At 39.5% G+C, this 21,387-nt stretch overlaps 2 protein-coding genes across 3 annotated transcripts in view; one reads left to right on the plus strand and one right to left on the minus strand.

Annotated features, from left to right (window-relative positions):
• LOC131425333 (uncharacterized) overlaps positions 1–19,804 on the plus strand; it is a 36,132-nt gene extending 16,328 nt beyond the window's left edge. For both annotated transcript variants that reach the window (XM_058587148.1, XM_058587147.1), the window contains exons 2-7: positions 8,185–8,757; positions 8,823–9,348; positions 9,411–9,558; positions 16,786–17,797; positions 17,872–19,125; positions 19,186–19,804. In XM_058587148.1, the coding sequence (XP_058443131.1) occupies positions 8,395–8,757; positions 8,823–9,348; positions 9,411–9,558; positions 16,786–17,797; positions 17,872–19,125; positions 19,186–19,230 (3,348 nt within the window). In that variant the 5' untranslated portion in view covers positions 8,185–8,394 and the 3' untranslated portion in view covers positions 19,231–19,804. The remainder of the gene's footprint in view (positions 1–8,184; positions 8,758–8,822; positions 9,349–9,410; positions 9,559–16,785; positions 17,798–17,871; positions 19,126–19,185) is intronic.
• On the minus strand, positions 19,790–20,335 carry LOC131425334 (uncharacterized). The gene is made up of 2 exons (XM_058587149.1): positions 20,115–20,335; positions 19,790–20,061 (listed from the first exon to the last, which is right to left on the minus strand). Exons 1-2 carry the CDS (start codon positions 20,207–20,209, stop codon positions 19,806–19,808), a joined length of 351 nt encoding a protein of 116 aa, XP_058443132.1. The 5' UTR covers positions 20,210–20,335; the 3' UTR covers positions 19,790–19,805.
• Positions 20,336–21,387: the final 1,052 nt, after the last annotated feature.

Below are 21,387 nucleotides of genomic sequence, written 5' to 3' on the forward strand. Positions count from 1 at the left end.
TGTGTTTGTTTCGTATGTGCTAATTGAGCTCATGAAGATTATCGTTGCGGAAACAACCTGATCGTGCCACTTTATGTTTCCAGTTTTCTGTCACTTGTATTAGTGCTTACAGTGGAATCTTAAAATTAAAAGTCATTAGTAGTTGTCAATATTTGTTTCTCACTGCTCTTTAAACTGTTAGAAATTATACTAATGCTTCCGGTTCAATTGTTGGCTGCTGTATTATTATCTTCATACTGTATATTGCATTACTTTGCGTTATGTAATGACGGTTGAAATCTATTGACTCTGTGCTATTATCAAGTTAGTTCAGTGTACATGATTGACTAAATTCTGATTTTAATCGTGAGTTCCTCAATCTCTACAAAAGCAATCGATCTAATTCTAATAAAAAATCTATAAATAAATTGTATTGCGAAATTCAGCTTATATGAGTACATATTGTGTAGAAGGTGTACTTGCAGGCCAAAAGGCAAAAAAGGACTTTTTTGTGTTTTGTTGCCTTGCTTTGCGACTTGTTGCATCAGTATTTAGACTTCAACGAAAATGTCGCTTTGTTATTTAGTCACACTGACTGCGATAGTGCACGATTAGCATGTGTTGTACGAAACTCGCGAGAACTGTGAAAATGTATTCAAGATAAGACAGAAAAGGAACGTTTGAAAACCAAAGAGTGGGACTATTACCGTGCTGACTCAGTCAAAGCTAACTGAGTCAGCACGGTAAGCATCGAAACATAATGTTCTCAACTTGTGATCTACAGGCAAGCCGGTCGTAAAGTAATTTTGACGGGAATTAATCAGTGGAATAATGGGTAGAATTTATTCGTGAACATCTCCTGTTCTACTGAACGTAACAGCATTGTGCATGCTCAATTCCGTCGAAAATATGTTCAGCAATTTAAGTAAAACAATAATAACTTAAAATTTTCTTCAATTATTTTAATCAAAAAGAAAATCTCACAACACGTGTATACCTTTTTCATGCTCGAGTGATCGTTTTGATGTAGTAAGATACAAAAACAGTCTCGCTGTTCGATTTGACGAATATAGAAAATAAAACTTAGTCGTAGTTAGGCCACACCACAACCGACAGTTTCATTACGCCGCTAATTTTATGAACAAAACTCTTGTTAACTCACCTTGTGGTGTGGTGTGGCCTTTCTCGAGCCATGTAAACAGTTTCATCATTATAACTTTTGCTTTCTCATATAGAAAAACCTGTTTTAATCCACCTAGTGGTGTAATTATGTCTTTCTCATATCAATCGTACTATCATATATAATACTGTGGTATTTTTCAAAATATTTTTCTTCGATTCTTAAAAAAATAACCGAAATCGGTTTGTTTGACCGTCTGCTGATATAAACTATCAATTGGAAAAGATTTGAGGTCGATTTAGAACTTTTTTAAGGTTTTTCCCCATTATAAGTGATGGTATAAAATTTTTAACACACTTTACCCTATATTTCCGGATCCGGAAGTCGGATCCGCATGAAATTCAGGAATTACGTATGGGACCACAGGACCTTTCATTTGAACCTAAGTTTGTGAAAATCGGTCGCGCCATCTATGAGAAAAGTAAGAACACATATTTTCTTTTTTTGCACATTTCACCCCATAACTCCCGAACCGGCAGTCGGATCCAAATAATATTCAGGATTTTTTTATTGGACCTCAAGACCTTTCATTTGAATCTAAGTTTGTGAAAATCGGTTAAGCCATCTCCGAGAAAAGTTAGTGCAAAAAAACGTTACATACACACATACGCACACACACACATACACACACAGACATTTTGCGTACTCGACGAACTGAGTCAAATGGTATATGACACTCGGCCCTCCGGGCCTTGGTTCAAAAGTCGGTTTTTGCAGTGATTGTATAGCCTTTCGATATACTGATAATATTGGACTACAACAACAGAATATTATTCTCAACATTTGCTTCTTAGCCATTGTAGACTAGCTGGCGCATCTTCTTGAGAACGTTTCTCATTAAATTCCGTACAGACTTCTTGGTGCCAAGTTTTGACACTTTTTTCCAATCTTTTTCGAACTGTTGAATGGTTTCGGCTGCCGAGACCTGTTTCCTAAGATGTGCCTTCGTTAATGCCCAAAATTCCTCAGTTGGTCGAAGTTGTGGGCAATTTGGTGGATTCATGTCTTTTGGGACGAAAGTGACATTTTTGGTAGTATACCATTCTACCGTTGATTTCGAGTAGTGACGAGAAACAAGATCTGGCCAGAAGACAACAGGATCCTTGTGGCTTCGAATTATGGGTAGAAGTCGTTTTTGTAAACATTCCTTGATATATATTTCGCTGTTTATTGAAGCAGTGGTGATGAAGGGTTTCGAAATCTTACCGCAGCTACAAATTGCTTGCCAGACCATAGCTTTCTTACCAAATTTTTCGACTTCAATCGATGTCTCGGACTGATTTAACACTTACCCTTCTCGCACCGTATAATATTGTGGTCCCGGCAAGGAGTTGTAATCGAGTTTCACGTAGGTTTCGTCGTCCATGATTATGTAGTTCAAATTTCCAGCAAGAATCGTACTGTACAGCTTTCGAACCCTCGGCCTGATCGATGCTTCTTGTTTCGGACTACGTTTTGGTTGTTTCTACTTATAGGTTCGAAGATTCAAACATTCTTTAGCACGAAGAACATTTGACTTCGAAGTGCCCACTTTTTTGGCCACATCCCGAACTGAAACCTCCTTCTTTTGTTCGAACGCCTTCAGTATACTTTATCCAACTGAGGGTTAGCAGGACCTTTTTTCGACCCGTTTTCGGTTTATCCTCAAAGGTGTTATCCTCACCGTACTTCCTGATTGCATTTCGCACGGCTTTTTCACTTACTCCTTCCATTTTTTCTATCTTTTTCTCAGTGACAGTCCGCGTTCTGTGCACCATTTGTACACATTTTTTCGACGTTGTTCTGCTGAAAGTTCACGCATTTCGAAACAAACTAATGAAAACGAATAAACAACTGCACAAGTGGTTAGAGAAGAGTGTAAACAGCAGGACGCAGCCATAAAAATTGACAGATTCTGAACCATTGCGAAATGGCAGCGGTGTTTGGTTGCGTCCATACTTTCTGGGGCAGTCTTTATATATATCACATCGTTTGAACATGTATAATAAACGTTACATCGTAGATACGTATTTTGAATACTTTTATATAAAAATATGAAGTACCACGAATTATGTTCAAAAATTGATGGGACCATTTCACCAATTGATGTAGGAAGAAGCAATGCTCAAATCCGTCATCCATGTTAGGAGACGTGTTGGATTTTCACACTGGCGTGTCTCAACTTGCTCATGCTGACATCAATCATTTCTGACTTCCTAACACTATGGTACTGAAAACATGAATGCTGTTGATTTTCACAGCTTCGTCGAATGATATTGAAGCGATTGATCACTAGTCCATACAAATCTTTTTGCAAGTAACCACTATTGGCACGAAAATTGAACGAAACATTTCCACCAATGCAATTTATGTCTTAGTTTGTCAAATTCGGTAAATTCCATTTGCAATATCTTTAGATGGGATTAGAATGAATTCACCAGTTCCGACAAAAAAGGTCCTAACGATTGATTTGCCGTCCCAAATAACTTTGCACCCGAGGAGAATGCCCCTTTCGAAATACCAAAAACACTTGAGCTGTCGCAATTGAATTTATTACAACTAAGTATTCTTAGAATTGGTAGGGGCTGGGGTCCACTAAGAGATTGATAGTACCTATTAGCTCTCTCCGGACAGTACCAGCCTAGATGCCGTGTGGAATCCGGCGGAAAAAATGAACCAAGAATAGATCCACTGGGTTCCTGCTTCCATGTCGTAAAAGGTGGCAATTGCAGGAGTTTCTTTTTCCTTTCAGTTGTCAGATAGTTTCAACGTTTCACTTCTGATTACTATATTCAACTAAATTATCTCTTCATTCAACCTATCAATTTCCGTCTAGCTTCGGAGAAAAGTTTTATTTAGAATGTTTTCTTCTTCCATGTTATTGATTGTCTTACAGGAATATAAATTGAATGATAAAAATCAACTATTGCAAATCCGTTGATATTACAAAACTAATAAAAAAATAAATCGGAAATAATAAACAATCAAGACGCGCGTGAAATCTATTGACCTTTATTTGGTGATTTAAAATGATTTTATAACAACTGTTTAGAATATGTCAATGCAATGAACTATGTTGTTTAAATCCAATTTACTCGTTTATTTTGTATCACGTAATTTCATTTATAAAAAATAGGGCAGTTTTTATTCTTTACGCGGTAGTATTGCAAATTTTTCTTCAGTTTCCTCGAATAAGAGCTGTGAATCAAGACTTCCCGGGACTTCAATATAGGATATTGTTGAAACGTTCACTCGGGAAGTGAGTGAGTTTAGTGGTGCATCCGAGCATCTTGAAACCGGAACATACTGATTCGTGCGCGAATACTACCAACACTGGAATTTTTACTAACAAATATCCTTCCCCCGTGACACGTGTGGAGTGCGCAGTAGTATATACGGCCTCTAGTAACAGCAAGTGTTGGACTAACATCCCTTCCCATTCCTTAGACGATCTACGTTCGGGCCTGGCCGGCGCCGGTACTGATCAATGAATTCTGGGATTACCAGATGTATATTGAAGGATGATTTACCAGTCCCAGGTCGGATCATCTAGAAACTCCCTGTACAATTTCAGCTAATCCCGACCAGTAACGGAGTAGCAACCAGGGGTGGTCGCTCAAACTCAAGCTCAAGCTAAGTATTCTTAGAATTGGTAAATTATGCTTTGCCGAGCCGTACTTGGTTTTTTAAATGTATAAACGGACGCGGTTCCGTTCCACGGGGATTACTTTTTAATTGAAACATAGTGTTTGTAGCGAAATTTCACGAAGAATCTGAAAAGGTAACTCTAAATTATAAAACTTTTTCCGAAATAATCGAAATTTGAAAATGTTTCAAGTGACTTTCATGAACTGATAATTTTTTATATAGCTACTGTTTCGTATGGTGGTGGCATGAGGAATACACAGTGGGTTCGATGGCATAATTTCGTGAGCAAAATTCACATATAAAAATGACACAAATTCATGCATTGGGTTTTGTGTTGAAATAACAACGATTTGAATACAATAAAATGGGTATTATAAGAAATCGTTCATTTTCTAAAGTAACTGACATTTACAATGCTAGTAATCTCCAACTGTTTAGCTCAATGCATTGATGTTACTTTGTTGTGTAATATTATATAATAGATATTATTTCAGATTGTAGCAAAAACAGAAATTTAAAGATTGTAGCAAAAAAAGAAATTTAAATTTGAGAGGCTCTGATATGATGGAATTTGTGAGCAGTACAAACCTGCACATAGTCAGTGCAGGAAACCGTCCAACTTTTGCGAGATCTGGAAGACAGGAGGTTTTGGACATAGCTCTCTGCTCTGATAGAATTGCGCATGAGTTGGTGAATTGGCTCGTCTTCGATGAGCTCGAAACTTCGTTGTCTGATCATAAGTACATCTTCTTTGATCATTCAAACGTTAAATTTGATATTATCACATATCGTAATCCAAAATCTCCAAATTGGGACCTCTATGAAGAGGGCTTGGCGACTAGATTTTGCGGGTACCAACTAACAATTGAAACCCCAATTGATTTGGAAAATGTTGTCGACGAGACAAACTCACTCATAGTTGCACAAGCACAAGATTCGTTCTTGGGCTGCATCCAAACATGCTAGCTACTGGCGCAGCTTGCAAACTTGTGCTCAGACAAAAGCGTTTATACCAGATTTAAATCTGAAGATGTCAAAGTGTCTACTAAATTTTTCCAAGCACAATTGCAGTATTCTGGTTAGAGCTCTGACTGGACATTGCAAACTCAATTATCACATGGCTACTATTCAACGTGCTGAGTATTATTCGTGTGATTTGTGTGAATGCGATTATGGTACTTCATAACATCTGATATGTAACTGTCCCGCATTGACGCAACTACGTATCCGGGTTTTTGGTTCTCCATGCATGGTTGAGTCTGTGTATGCGGAGCTACAGTTAAAGGATATTCTCTCGTTTCTTATCCAATGTGGTGAGGAACTACAGTCAGAAGGGTTCATCGTTCTTCCTGGAGTGAATGAATCCTTTCTGTATTCACCTTAAATAGGGTTTAGCTAATTGTTTGGCATCCTTTGGAGGGTACCGAATTTACTTCTGCTCGTACATACTGCGAATCGTTCTGCATTCTTCCGGGAGTGCAGAATGGTGTCGCTTTTGTAAAATCTCTAAATCCTCTCGGGGGTTGGAGGTTTTCTTACCTGTGCTTTATCAGAAAGAGCGCACATAGTAACAAACCTAAATAGGTTTTACAGCAGACTGTTCGGGACCTCGTAGAGCTTCAGAATTTACTTCTGCTTCCACTAAATGTGATCCTAAGCAGATTGTTCAGCATCCCTTAGGGGTGCAGAATTTACTTCTGCGTTTTTGTGTTTTTGTGTCGTCAATTTTCCCTATCCTCCTTGTCCAAACCTTATCATTTTCCTTCAATCCTTCCCTCTTATATATCGGGAAAATGATGCTTAAAACAAATTGATGGCAAGGCACAAATCTCCAAATATCAAGGGGAACGTGCAATTTGAGCCAATTTGTTCTGATTCCTGATACATCAAAGCACAGAATGATTATACGACAATTAACTGAAGTTGACACGAGTGCTTTAAAGCGGCCCAATTAATTTTGATCGCAGTGGCGAGTTTTTGGAGCAACAGTGGCGTCTACGTTAGCTACATCCCCATGCCCTTTCAATTTTTTTTGAATAATCTTTGTTTATTCGAGAGCAAATTTTCTCGACGTGTTGTGAGCCGAATACTCAATGTGATGTAACAGGTGGAGTAGAATGCAAGGATTTCTGGTGTTGAAAATCAAAACTTCGTGAACACTTCTAATGTGCTTCGGTATGACGACATACATGATAAATAAACATGCTTTGATTCAATGGAAGCTAGATCGAGTGGTATGAAGAAAGCAAACACGTGTTTCTGATGTTGCTAAAGAAAATCCATTTCACGAACACTAAAGTGCTTTGTTTGTCCCAGCTGTTTCTACCTTATTGCCAAATTCTATTACATCGATGATACCAAATAAATTAATTAATCGTGAATATTTAATAAATTTTCTGTTGTCCGATTTTTGTATTGTTGTGAGCTATAAAAATATGTCAATTCTCAATAAGAATGACGGTACCGCTTAGTTTTTAGCACACTTATAGGGATGGGTTATTTCATTTGGTTTAGAATATGTTAATTTACTTTTCATCTGTTAATGTAGGATAACATAAGTAAAAAGAACAAACCTTTACACAGTAATAACAACCTACAACGAATGACACCGATGATTATTTTTGCAAACGCCACACCGTTTTGCCCACCGAACTCACTGGAGAGGGTTTCTTTGTTGTCCATCACTCCACATAATTGATACTTGCGGCAAGTATTTAGTTCTACCTACGGTATGTTTATCACACCATTGCTTGTTCGTTCCCTCTCATTCTGCTACTACCGCGGGAGGTCCAATGACTGCTGGTCAACAATAGGCACACGTGAATGCATGTGATAGGGAGTTGTGAGTGACAACTGTCCATTTGATAACCAATCTATCAGAATATTGTGGTAGTGTCAAAAGATTAAGTAGGAAACAAGGGAATCATAGTATTTCAGTTCATTGTAGTTTGGATTATGCTTACGTCTAGCTCGGTAGTAAATGAATTCCATAGATTGACGTGATTGATAGTGAGAGTAGTATTACAGTAGTATTTAACAATTTTTATTACAGTAGTATTGAACAATTTTTAAACTAATCTTATTGCGGTATTGCTTCTTAGAGCTGAAGCAAAGATATTGTATCCGATTGTATCACAATTCGTTGATTGAAAGTCGAGTAACTGGCAAAATAATATGATTATTCTACTAATGAGATTCAAATGCTATGAGCGATTCTACTAATAAGATTCCAAGAAATCAAATTTTAATTTAAGTTGCATTGCATAATTTCACCTTTTTTTCGCCTCTGTATATAATTTTGAACCACTAAAGGTTAACGAATATTTTTAGTCGATATTATTTAATTATATTCACAACTTTATTACCTAATTTAAACGCTTTCTTTATATTTTTTTCAGAATTACTTGCCGGCATAAGACATTCTCGTACTGAATTCATCATTCCATAGTAAAACTATCTTCCACTTCCAGTCACGGTCTAGACAGCCTTAAATAACTAGAATCATGCAGCTTTCCAACTAAGATTTATACCGACGCTGTGTACCTTATAGATGTAGTGCATCCCAGAGCTGTGGTTTCTACGTATACTTAAACAAAGTAGGACATAAAATGCGCGCAAAAACCGGCACACTCGATGAAATTAGAAAATCGATCGCCGAATCGGATGATGAGGCAACGCGATCGTCATCTGGAGGAGGCTCGAGTGCAGCCCAAAGAAAGATAGATTTAAGTTTACTTCGTAAGCCAATTCTGACTGCTGTCACCGGCTTCTTAGAGGCACAGAAGGCCTACCAAGCCGGAACGGACGAGATCCGAAAACTGTTGACTAGCGAATGCGATGTTCTGTATGAGTGTCGCGTTTGTCGGAACATTTTTCGCAGTTTGACCAATTTTCTATCTCATAAGCGAGTTTATTGTCGAAAGCTATTCAATGCAGCGCAACATTTTCACTATCAGAATGATGGGTTTTTAGTGAGTTTTTTTTCTAATCTTGACTAGTCAAAAGAGAATGGATAATGAGTTTGTTTAATCTTCAGGATCAAGATATTGCCACCATTCTACAAGCGGAGCAGGATAGTCAACGCAAAGCGAAAAAGGTTCACGCGGACGTATTGAACAAAGATCTTTCCAGTATAATCGAACGACTTAGACGAAATCAAAACCGATTTCAACCGGAATCAACATTGACTGAGTATTACGATAAGATTAATCATAAACTAACACAATGTGATCTCAACCGGCAGCAGCATCTGCTCCTATTAGAACAGATTCCAAATTCACAGACAGCCGTTTATCAAACGATTCGAAATAATAGCGTTGCAGATAACATGCGCTCCCAGGTTCATGAATTGGAAAATCTGGTCAGCAACGATAATACCGTTCTGGGACCGGACGGTAAGGTAGTGGAATCTACAGTCATACCACCGCTGGCATTGCCGGTCATTTATGATCCTTCGAATCAATACTTTCAACCGATCGAACTAGGAAGTCGTAGCAATGGTGACGAAGTACAGCACAACACAAACAGTGGCGAAAACCCAACGGTGTATCGCTGCCAGGAATGTAAGCAATGTTAGCATTTGATTTGTTTGATATCATGTCGTTAGTATTTGTTTATTTTGCAGGCAATCTACAATTTGATACGAAAAATATGCTCACACTGCATATCGAAATGAAACACACACCTTCAACATTCGTTTATAGTTGTCCATCATGTACGCGAACCTTCTTGCAGCCGGGATCCGTTATACGGCACTTAAGCAACGATCATAAGTAAGTTTTCTACTTTCGAACGCATCACTGATCGAATGGAAAACGAATGAATACCTAATAAGAAAAATATAATCATCACCCATGTCTCGCTGAATCAGCCAATCAGTGTATGACGATTAGAGTAGAGTTGATAGCAAAGTGTTGGAAAGATGAGATATCGTTTAAAGATGCGATTAATTGATTTTATACTTTATTGGATTTCGACTGATTTGAGATGTTACTTGATGGCGGATCGGTAACGTTTGATGTTAAACACTGTTGCGTGCATTTACCTTGAATGCGAAAGAGCAGTTGGATCGAGACTTATCATATTAGTAGCCCAAGTCCAGATCGTCTTATCATATTACTGGATCTGAGATTAAAACAATGAGAATCCAAGATCTAAATAGGTATGTTCGGGATCTGGTTCTGTTTCAGTTCACGATCCTTAACTTCCAGGTAAATAGGTCTCAGTCTAAGATCAGGATCGGGACCTGGATGAGTGACATGATAAATCTAGGTTCAGGACCCATGGATTTTGAATCATTAACCCAGGTTCAAATACTGGACCTAAATTCAGAACATGAATTCTGGATCTGGTTCCTGAAACAGGATTCGAATTCTAGAACTGCATGCTGGATTCGGGAACGGAATTCTAGGCCCATATGCTGGATTTAAATTTGGAACGGATCTCTGAACTTGAATTCCGGAACTGAATTCTGGATCTGAACTCTGGACATGGAATCGCATTCGGGAACTGTATTATGAATTTGAATTCTTGATCTAAATTACGAACCTGAATGCTGGACTTGATAACTGAAATTGAATTCTGTGACTAGTGATACGATACGTTCAGGTCTGAATCTGAATCCCGACCCTGGAATTTTGGAATTCTAAATTCAATTCTGGAATTCTTGATCTTAATTACGAACCTGTGAGTTCTGGTCTGGTTCCTGAAAGTGAATTCTAGACCTGAACTTTGAAACTGAATAGACCTGAATTCTAGAACTGGATTTGCATTCGGGAATTGAATTCTCAAAATGAATTGAGGAACTGATCTCAAAATAAATTTCGGGCTTGAATTCGGCACCAGGACTTTGCTCTGAATCTGAATTTTAGTTTCAGAATTCAATTCCAGAATCCAGATCCAGAACTCAGCTCAATAATTCTGGACCTGGATTTTGACGTTTGAACCTGAATGCAGAACCGAAATTTTTGAACCGAATCATGGAGCAAAACTCTGGTTCGGAGATGAATTCTAGTTCTAGAACTCAGTTTCAAAATTCAGTCCAGCATAAAATACCAGAATTCTGATCCATTTCAAAATTTATTTCCTGATTCATAATCAAATTCTGGAATTTAAAAAGCAAAGCCTTAGCATTACATTCCTTTTGTAGAATTTGACCTTTCTGTTTCAACAGACTTCGCAGCCGATGCTTAGAAAACAGAATCATCGCATGGCTAGTACTACGATCCTATTGACACTAAGAATCCATCCTAGTTGGGGCTCGAGCATAGCACAACTGGCTTGTAAGATCTGCGCCCAATGCATTGAACCGCCTACCCGGGACGAAGTTCTGAAATTCAGCTTCGTGGTTTTTGATACAGGATTCTGTAACTGAATTCTGAAAACCTACATTTTTCTTCCGTAATTCAGTTCTAGAATTAGTATTAGAACTGCAACTTAAATCTTTTTCTCGGTTCTGGAATTGAATTCGGGAACTGGATCTGAACTCTAGACCAGAGTTCTGGAGCTGGACTGAGCCCTAATTCAAATTCCAGAATCCTGATCCCGGATTTAGTTCTGGAGTACAGTTTTAGTGTTTTTGGTGCTGGATTCTGTAACTGAATTCTGAAAACCTAAATTTTAGTTTCAGTTATGAAATTCTATAATGCAGGTTCAGAATTCAATTCCAGAATTCAGATCCAGAATAAAGTTCCCAAATCCAGTTATTGGAACTGGAACTGGAGTCTAGATCTGGATTCTGAAATTTAATTCGAGAACAGGAACTGAACTCTAGACCAGAGTTCTAAAGCTGGATACTGGACTGAACCCTAATTTTAATTTAGGGTCAGAATTCAGTTCTTGAAATTAGTTTCAGAATTGACTTCTTGTTCTGGACCTAGATTCTGGTCCTAAGCTGGGTTTTAGTTCCCCAATCCAACTCCAAAATCAGAACCATGTTCCCGAGTGCAGTTCCTTGTTCCAGAATTTCGTTGAAAATCGCACATCAATTTCCGATGGTTTTGAAGTTTGGGCTTCGTCGAGACCAATTTAGCTGTTTGATCCGACAAGACCATATAAAAGACTTGATCTACTTGGTAGTATCTCGGGTCGTTGTCCTACGAAAGTCTCTTCGGGGTCCGTTTAAATCAACGAAACATTCATATTTGCCTCGCAGGATGCAGATGTAAGACTCTACCGTCATTACCGCAACGATTTTCAAGAGGCTTTCCACTCTTCCGAAACCGTCCCCAGACCATCACCGTGCCTTGAATATGGTGCTCCGTAAACTCATCATTCGATTTACATGGCCCCGATCAAAACACCGAAAGAACCCGTGAACTCTTCCTTTATAACATTTTCTGAATTTTGATTCGCTCGTCCAGTGAACCGTACACCGTTTTGTTTGATTTATTTTGCTAATAAATGAGCGCATCCGGTTTGCGTGAATATTAATTAGTTAATTAGTTGTCGGTTTAATTGGGACCGATTTAATCGCCTGGGTCATTAGCCGGATGGAAGTAAATATTCAATCTTTGTGCTGCAAGATGGCGAAGAACAGTTAGACCGAAAACTGATAGCTGAACGATTTCTTGGATCTTTTTGACTTCCCACATAATTGTGATGTCCGTTTTTGCATCAGTGTTTCACTTTCTATCTCTATCCGGGCGACACACCCCTGATCCGAAGGTTTTCAATTTCAAAAGATTTTCTCCAGCCACTACCGTACTGATATAACGTTAGCCCGAGGAAATTCATCGTTCCGCACATTACGAAACAAAAATTTATCGAATACATGAAAAAATTACTTCAAATGCTAACACATGTATAAACGGATTGGATCGAGCTCTTTGCGCCAAAACATACGGACTTAATTTGCACTACAAGAAAATATTCGGCAAAACTCACCAATTCAATCACTAAATTTTCAAGGTATCATATCAATTATATTATTCTGCTTTTACCGTGTTCGTTTTATTTAATTTCCGATGCCATACCCAAATGAACGAACCTTCCTCATAACAGGACTCATAAGGTCTTGTGCAACGTTCAACATTTTTTGCGTGAAAATATTTTTTTTTCGTATCTTCTCCCGATTTTACTTCATTAGGCTGTTTCTGAAGTTCCTGTTTTATAATAACCCAATACTTTTCAATTAACCGCAGTTTCGGTGCGTTCGGGGGATTGAAGTCCTTGCTAAATATTTTTTTTTGCAAACTTTGACATCTTCACCTTCTAACTGTATACAGGAGGCGTTTCCATTCAACTCGATTCATGGCTGTTCGCTGTCAGCCTCGGTAGCTGTGAGGGGACCGCAGATCCCGTTGCGCGCCTCTTCTTCTTCTTCGGATCATTATCGAGGATCATATAAACCGGGCTGTTCTCCGACATTTCAACAACATGCCGGGCCCACCGTAACTGCCCGACCTTGGCCGTTTGGACGAGGGTTGGTTCTCCCAGCAACTGGTGCAGTGCATGGCTCATTCGCCTTCTCCATGTGCCGTCTTCCATCCGCACTCCGCCGACGATGGTTCGCAACACCTTCCATTCAAAAACACCCAGTACGCGATGATCCTCCACCAGCATCGTCCAGGACTCGTGCCCGTAGAGAATAACCGGTTTAATCAGCGTTTTGTAGATAGTTAACTTCGTACTACGGCGAATTTTGCTCGATCGAAGCGTCCTGCGCAGTCCAAAGTAAGCACGATTTCCTGACAATATGCGTCTCTGGATTTCTCTGCTGGTGTCATTATCGGCAGTCACCAGTGAGCCCAAGTACACGAACTCGTCGACCATTTCGATTTCATCACTGCTAATCAGAACTCGTAATGGGTGGGTGACATTATCTTCTCTCGAGCCCCTGCCTTTCATGTACTTTGTCTTTGACACATTGATGTCTAGTCCGATCCGCTTGGCATCAGCTTTTAGTTCGATGTACGAATCTTCCATCTTCTCATAATGGCGTGCTATAATGCCAATATCATCAGCGAAACCAAGTAACTTGATGACGGACTTTCTGAAAATTGTGCCACTCGAGTCTATCCTCGCTCTTCTTATCACACCCTCCAATGCAATGTTGAATAGCAGACACGAAAGGCCATCACCTTGCCGTAGCCCTCTGCGACTTTCGAAGGGACTCGAGTTTATCCCCGATACTCGAACAACGCACATCACTCGATCCATCGTAACAGTTCGGCTGAAAAGTTCGTATCGTTTAATAGAAACACACATTTTTTGCCAAAATTCGTTTTTATTATTCAACATAATCGCCATCAGAGGCGATACAGCGATTATAGCGATCTTCCAACTTTTCGATACCATTTTTGTAGTACGATTTGTCCTTTGCCTCAAAATAGTCCTCAGTTTCAGCGATTACCTCTTCATTGCTTCTAAATTTTTCACCAGCGAGCATTATCTTGAGGTCTGAGAACAGGAAAAAGTCACTGGGGGCCAAATCTGGAGAATACGGTGGATGAGGGAGCAATTCGAAGCCCAATTCGTTCAATTTCAGCATGGTTTTCATCGACTTGTGACACGGTGCATTGTCTTGATGAGACAAAACTTTTTTCTTCTTCAAATGAGGCCGTTTTTTTTTTAAATTTCGTCCTTCAGCCTTGACCAATTGTATCAGTTTGTCCGGGAATCCGTAGTCGTGCATGATTTTCCATAGCTGAGCTCGATCGATTGTGTCGTAGGCTGATTTGAAATCGATGAATAAGTGATGGGCACATTGTATTCGCGGCACTTTTGCAACACCTGGTGATTGGCGAACACTTGATCCGTGGTAGTACATAAATCCTGCCTTATATTGTCCTACGAATTCGTTCGCAATCGGTGAAAGTCGACGGCATAATATTTGGGAGAGTACCTTTTAGGCGGCGTTCAGCAGAGTGATCGCGCGGTAATTGCAGCAATCCAGTTTGTCATCCTTTTTGTAGATGGGGCACACGATTCTTTTCATCCATTCCTCCGGTATAATCTCGTCCTCCCAGATCTTGGTAACGACCCAGTGCAGTGCTTTCACTAGTGCATTACCACCGTTTTTTAGTAGCTCGTCAACGCCAGCGACCTTATTATTTTTCAGCCGGCTTACCTTCTCCTCAACTTCTTGGAGGTCTGGGACCGCCACTTCTCGATCATCTCGCAGGTGTTCGTGAGAAGATTCCCGTTGATGTCCTTGCACATATCGGCCTGTGGTACTGATGACGCTTTTTTTTTCTACGGGATACCGAATTTAATCTGTTCTGCGCTTATCTGTATCGCTCCTCATTTGCTCTCGTCCGGTGTTGCAGCTTGCTCGCCCTAGCTGCATTTGTCTCGGCCACTAACTGTTCACATTCGTCGTCGAACCAGTCGTTCCTTACGTTCGGAGCTGCCGTACCTAGTGTTGCTGATGCAGTGCTACCTATGGCAGAACGGATGTTTCTTCAGCCATCTTCAAGAGTAGATGCGCCAAGCTCTTCTGTTGATAGTGCCACTGCCAACTGCTGCGCGTAATTTTTAGCCACTTCAGCATCCCAGAGCCGCTCGGTGTCAAACCGCGACGTTCGGTTTCGACGTTTGGTAGCCACCGTCGAAAGTTCTGAGCGCATGCATACAGAAACCGAATCTGTATTCGCACTGCAGTAGGTGCGAGCATTGTTGATGTCCGGAAAAAATTTCCGTCGATCAAAACGTGGTCGATTTGGTTTTCGGTCTGTTGGTCAGGTCGTTACATTGCTTCCCTTCCTACCTGGGCATTCATGTCACCGATGACCATTTTTACATCTCTGCGTGGGCAACCGTCATAAGCTTGTTCAAGCTGCACGTAAAACGCTTCTTTCTCGTCGTCGGGTCTCCCTTCGTGTTGGCAGTGCACGTTAATGATGCTATAATTGAAAAAACGCCCTTCAATTCTCATTTTACATACCCTAGCGTTGAACGGCTGCCGACCCATAACTCGCAGTGCCCAGCTCGTTCGTTGTGCCACAACATTGGTAGAAAGTAGTCGCTCGATGTCCGCTTTTTCACACCTTCTGTTCCGTCCAACAAAGCTCCTGCAGCGTTACGACGTCGAAGTGGCGAGGATTTAGTTCGTCTTATATTATCCTATCGCAACCTGCAAATCCTAGCGACTTGCAGTTCCATGTTCCAAGTTTCCAATCGTAGTCCTTATTTCGTCGCGTGGGTCTATGCCGGGTCGTATTCTCTCCTGTTTTGTTTGCAATGTGTATTTTACGGGTGGCTTATTAGGCCTACGCCAACGTCCTGTCTCACCGGAGGTTCATCGTGCTTGCTCTAGGACAATCACGTTGGTGGGGTTGTCACCTTAGATTTAGCTGGGTAGGATACATCATTTCATACTCAGCCGCCGGATACCAGAACAGACGCTGTTTGAAGCCGCTCCTAACATGGAATACAGACGCTCCGACATACTACTAGCAGGATTTTATTCCCTGTCAGCATACGACCAACTCTCACCGGGGTTGGTTACCCGCGGAGAGCTAGGGATAAGAGTTACTGGACAACAGGCTAAGAGCCACTTTGGGGTCTGCTTTTTCAGATTGCATGTTGCGAATTCTACAAAACATACCTAGCCAAGGGGTGACCAAACGTTCGACACGATGCTTGTGTTTTTTTGTAGCAAACTAATTAGGCTCCTGATGAAATGGTTTAAAGACTGAACTATCAACTTTGTTCAATTAAATTTCCCGCACCTTCTTTGCGTTAAGGCATGTCCACATTAGAAAATCTCAAATATTATTTTCTATAAGTTTTCAACGGCAACGTTTGAGATTTATCATGATTGAACTTTGTTATTCGAATTTTATGGGGCGATATTGAAAACATATATGAAATCAATCTACTTAGTGAATTTTGGTATATAAAAGTAAATATTTTTCTACAAAACATGACTCAGAAGGTCACTATTTGATAATTTTCGAGTTGAACTGATCATCGAAACGTAATGTTTCCAGCATGCTTATTCTATGCCACAGTAAAAAAGCCAACAAAAATTAATTCATATTTTAAACCTCTTTCAGGAAGTCAATGCGTCGCATCAAGCAAATGCGAGATGCAATTTTGAAACGTCGCACCCGCATCGACGAAGTAGTAGTAAAAGGCTCTTCCCGTGAAGTGTCGCGTCTGCTGCAATCATCGTCCGCAGCGTCTAACAAGAGCTATTCGGCAAATCGCACGGCTTTTGACGAACAACGTGATGAAGCTGCAGCCACTCGTGCCTGGATGGAAAATTTGGAACACTTTGACCAGGGACCAATGTGTTCTTACTGTGGGAAAACGTTTGACCGTAAAGCCGTACTGAGTACGCATATGCAAACTTGTGCGCAGAAAATTCGTCAAACTGATAACGGTGCTTCGTCAGTTCCGCTTTGCTCCGCGACGCCTTCGACATCTGGTAGACGCAGTAAGGCGAAAAATGTCTCCCCACAATTGACAGTGAAAATCAAACAGGAACCAGTTGATCCACCAGCCAGCGATGACTCAAATTCGTTTGATGTATCACTTTTGACGTTACAAGCTCAAATAGATCCGGAAACAAGGAGCGATGGTGGTAGTAAACTAGAAAGGGTACTTACGATCAAGCCTGAAGAGCTTGGTTTGCTTAGCAGCAGTGAAGAAAATAATCGGCGAAAGAGAAAGAAACCAACAATAATGCTAAGAAATGCCAGTGATGATATTAGTTGGGAAATCGATGAAATAGAACAAAAATCTATGGAAATCTGTATTAACCCTTTCATGCAAATTAAAGAGGAACCTATGGATGAACCTATGGAAATTAAACCACCGAAAGCAAAACGTGGACCAAGAAATCGGAAAAAACAATCACCAGAAGAAGAGATTACTGATAAGGAAATGAAGGAACGCTTTGAAATAGATGGCAACATAATTTGTAGATGTAGTAAACGATATGATGATCCTGAAAAGTACAAACGTCATCTGCGAGTGTTCCACAGCAGACAGCGACGCTTTTGGTGTGCAGTGTGTGATTTCAAGGGTTACCGAAAAATAGACACCGTCAATCACTTGATGCAGGTTTGTGTAAAAAAAGTTTTTTAAATTATTTTCGATTTGTAATTTAACGTTTGGTTTTGTTTTTTTTTCTGTAGGAGCATAACTATAAGGGCGATCAAAATGATATAAATTCTTTGATAAACGTCCAGCCTATAGAAAAAATAGAAAATATATCTATTGAAAACAATCACAATCTGTCAAAACAATCAATTGAATCTGTAATTGAAGCTGTGAGTCAAAGCTGTGATACCATTTCTACGGACATATCCTTTGCTGAATTCAGTGCTGGAAACATTTGTTCTAGTGTCTTGAATTCTACAAGTATATCTCATGAAGTGCCATCGCTTGAAAGTGAGTTCCCATTGAAACGGAGTCGTGCTCGAGTCACCCAAGAAATTACATCGCCTTTGGATGTTTCGAAGGGTAAATCAAAAAACAGTACAACCGAAGACGACAACTCTAGTCCTACCTCGAAGCGGCCTACGCGAAATCGCGTGAAACCCGTAGATAAAGATTTCGTTTACGATCTGACACATTTGCTCCACAAAGAGGAAGATTTGGATGACTTCCCGTTGCCAGAATTGATCCACGATAAACAGATTACTCCGACCAAATCGAAGGCCGCATCGAATCGCCGGGCATCAATAGCGATTACACCAGACAAACGAGATACGAAACGAGAAATTCTCAGATCTCATGCTCCAAAACTAAAACATTTACCTACTGAACTAGTTAGCGGTGCTGCCTATCAGATGGCCAAGAAACAGGTGGACCTTGGGTTGGCCTCGTTCTTCCGCCTTCCTGCTATCCCTCAGGAACGTACTACCTTCGTTCCTGCAAAAAAAATATCTCCCCAGAAAAAACGTCCCGTGACAACCATTCACGATTGGCCAGTAGTAAAAAAAGATCGTAAAATCGGGTCTATTGTCAAGCAATCAGCGGATATACAAATCAACCACAAGTATACGAAACGTGCCTCAGCGTTAACCAACTCCATTCTACCGGAACTGATCCGCGAAAAACGCAAAACCATTCCTCGACGGAATAGTGTCGTTCCATTGCCGCAAAAAATGTCCGCTTCGATCGAAATCCTTAACAAATTGAATGCTTCTCGAAGTGCTGCAGGGCTGGATGTTTTACAGTGGAACGATTTTCCAGCAAAGAGGCAATATCCCACGGCAGCTGAGTTCAAACGATATATTGAAGCCAATCTCAAAGATCATCAGGCTAAAATGTCCCAAGTTAATGCTAATGGTACTACTGCGATAGATCCGAGGGAGCAAGCCATGCCACGGAAACGTATTACTCTGATGCAACGGCTGGAACAGAACCGAAATAAGCGGCTTCAGGTGATTATCAATTAGTAACACGTTCAATACACTTCATTGACGTCTATTATTTTTCAACAGCAAAATGGTACTCCGGTCGCATCGGATCAAAAAACTACCAAATAAGACACCATCGAGTGGAACTTCCAATTCTAATAATGTGACAGAATTTCTTCAAACCAAATTGAAACGGTTTTCTTCGATGTGAACAAAAATTCAGATGGATTGATTTCTCCCAAAAGAATTGACATAGCCGAAAGCATTAGTTATTTGCATTAGACTTTTATTTAAAATCGTCTTTCAAGGAATATTGTACTAAAAACTGTAGTGTAGGTGTAAGAGAGCCACGTTGGTCTTTAAACTTGCACGCTCTGTTGCTGCAATCGTGCACGGTTTTTAATCTGTTATTCCGTTGAGTTGTGTGCGTTTGTATTTCAACTTGTAAACTAGCTTTTTTTTCTTGAAACTTGTGGCATTTGACCTATTTAATCACGAGCGTCTCCGATAGAATTAAATAATTACCATTCGAAAGATGTTTATGAATTGAGGAAAACCTGTAATCTTGTTGATCATTGATCATTGATGTTAATGAAGTAAAATCTAGTTTTAATCCTGAGAGCGTCCGGTTTTGCAGAGCAAAATAGGGCGTATTATAACAAAAGACAACCAAACGTGTATTAATAAAACTGAACCAAACTTTCTTAGATGTGTTTTTTATCGTCATCATTACTGATATCACCGCAATAATCTAACTCGTATTCGTCATCCTTAGGAGAACTACTTCTGGTTTGGGTATCCTCGTCGAAGCTATAGCCTTTCGATTTAATCTTTTCTTCCTGAGCCTTGATGTTGCTCTTCAAATGCGTTGTTATGTTCGTTTTATTTTCCAACTGTTCGTACAATTCACTTTGGGTTCTTTCTAAATACCCTGGTAGCCAGAACACTGCTTGTACTAAACTAGAATTAAATAAAATTACTAGAGGCAAACGTACTAGGCTTGAACAATTTACCGAAATAAAATCCATCCGGAAAGTACCAAACACAGAACTGTGCCCGAAGTTTGTAACATTGCCCCGTAATCGGGAACCACTTGTTGATGCTTCATTGGTGCTTTTTTACAGATAATTTATGTTTCTGTTTTTAATGATTGGAACCTTTTGGTCAATTTTTAACTATAATTTGTCGAAAACTTTGGTAAAAATACACTACACTCTGGTGTACCTTGCACCGGATATTTTGTAACAATGAATGCGTGGCGGTCGCCACAAGAGCAACGTTTTGTTATTGCTTTCAGTTTCCAAGGGGACAAAAGGAGGATTTACCGCCTCCCCTATAAATTGACAGTGTTCAAACATCCATTCGATATAAACAGATAAACCGTATAAAAATACCCAACATAGCAATAAAAGTTTAATTTCCGACTTTAATATTGATTTTGTAAGCATGAAATATAGAATTCGAATATTTTGAACAATACCTCCGGTTGGTTGGTTGGATCCGGATAAAATTTAATAGCAACGGACGATATTATTATTCATTTGAATTTGTTTGTGCAAATCGGTTCAGTTGCCTCTTAGAAATCGATGTGGATTTCACTCATTAAAGCACTACTTTCTGTGTTCCCGAATCCGAAATTTGAAAACCGGTATATTTTCAAAATGAGTTTGTGTGGTTTATATCTCATAAGATTTCAATGGAATAGTCGAAGTTTTCTAAATTTCGCTCAGTTCTTCAAATTTCGCTAAGTTTTCCAAATTTCGCTCATAACTAATATGACGGTCTTATTTTTCAACCGTCATTATCCAGTGAATAGTGTAAATTAACGTATTTTGAGATGGTATATTTAAGCATGATAAATGACATATTTTTGTAGTTCATTTAGAATATTCATGCATTTCGATTTATTTTTACATGTTGAAACATGTAATTTTACATTTTTGCGGAAAATGATGTGTATATTTGTCGCATCATTGAGTCGTTCTTGTAATATTCAGCCATTTAACCAATGACGCTTTTATAAATTGAGTCATACGTAGGTTCACGGCCCCTATAATTTTAATAATTTTTCCTGTCTATGCAACAAAAAATTATGAATTTTACACTGAGGACCCAAAGCCGTTTTTTTCCTTTTTTGTGATTACACCATGTCTAAACGTTATTTGGTTCAAAAAAGTTTTCGATTTCGTCGATGTTTTTCAGAAATTTTTTTTTATGTTAAACCCAATTTTAGACGTTTCATGTATTTCTAAGATATTTGGCATATAAAATAATATAGATGCACAT

Source organism: Malaya genurostris, chromosome 1 (assembly GCF_030247185.1).
Source record: "Malaya genurostris strain Urasoe2022 chromosome 1, Malgen_1.1, whole genome shotgun sequence".
In the NCBI taxonomy this organism is placed as follows: domain Eukaryota; kingdom Metazoa; phylum Arthropoda; class Insecta; order Diptera; family Culicidae; genus Malaya; species Malaya genurostris.

What these genes read in the sequence shown, in the direction of transcription:
- LOC131425334 (XM_058587149.1), bottom strand. Translation starts at nt 20,209, where the DNA reads ATGAAGCATCAACAAGTGGTTCCCGATTACGGGGCAATGTTACAAACT. An exon ending in TCCGGATGGATTTTATTTCG is followed by an intron (nt 20,062 to 20,114) that starts GTAAATTGTTCA and finishes ATTTAATTCTAG; the next exon opens with TTTAGTACAAGCAGTGTTCT.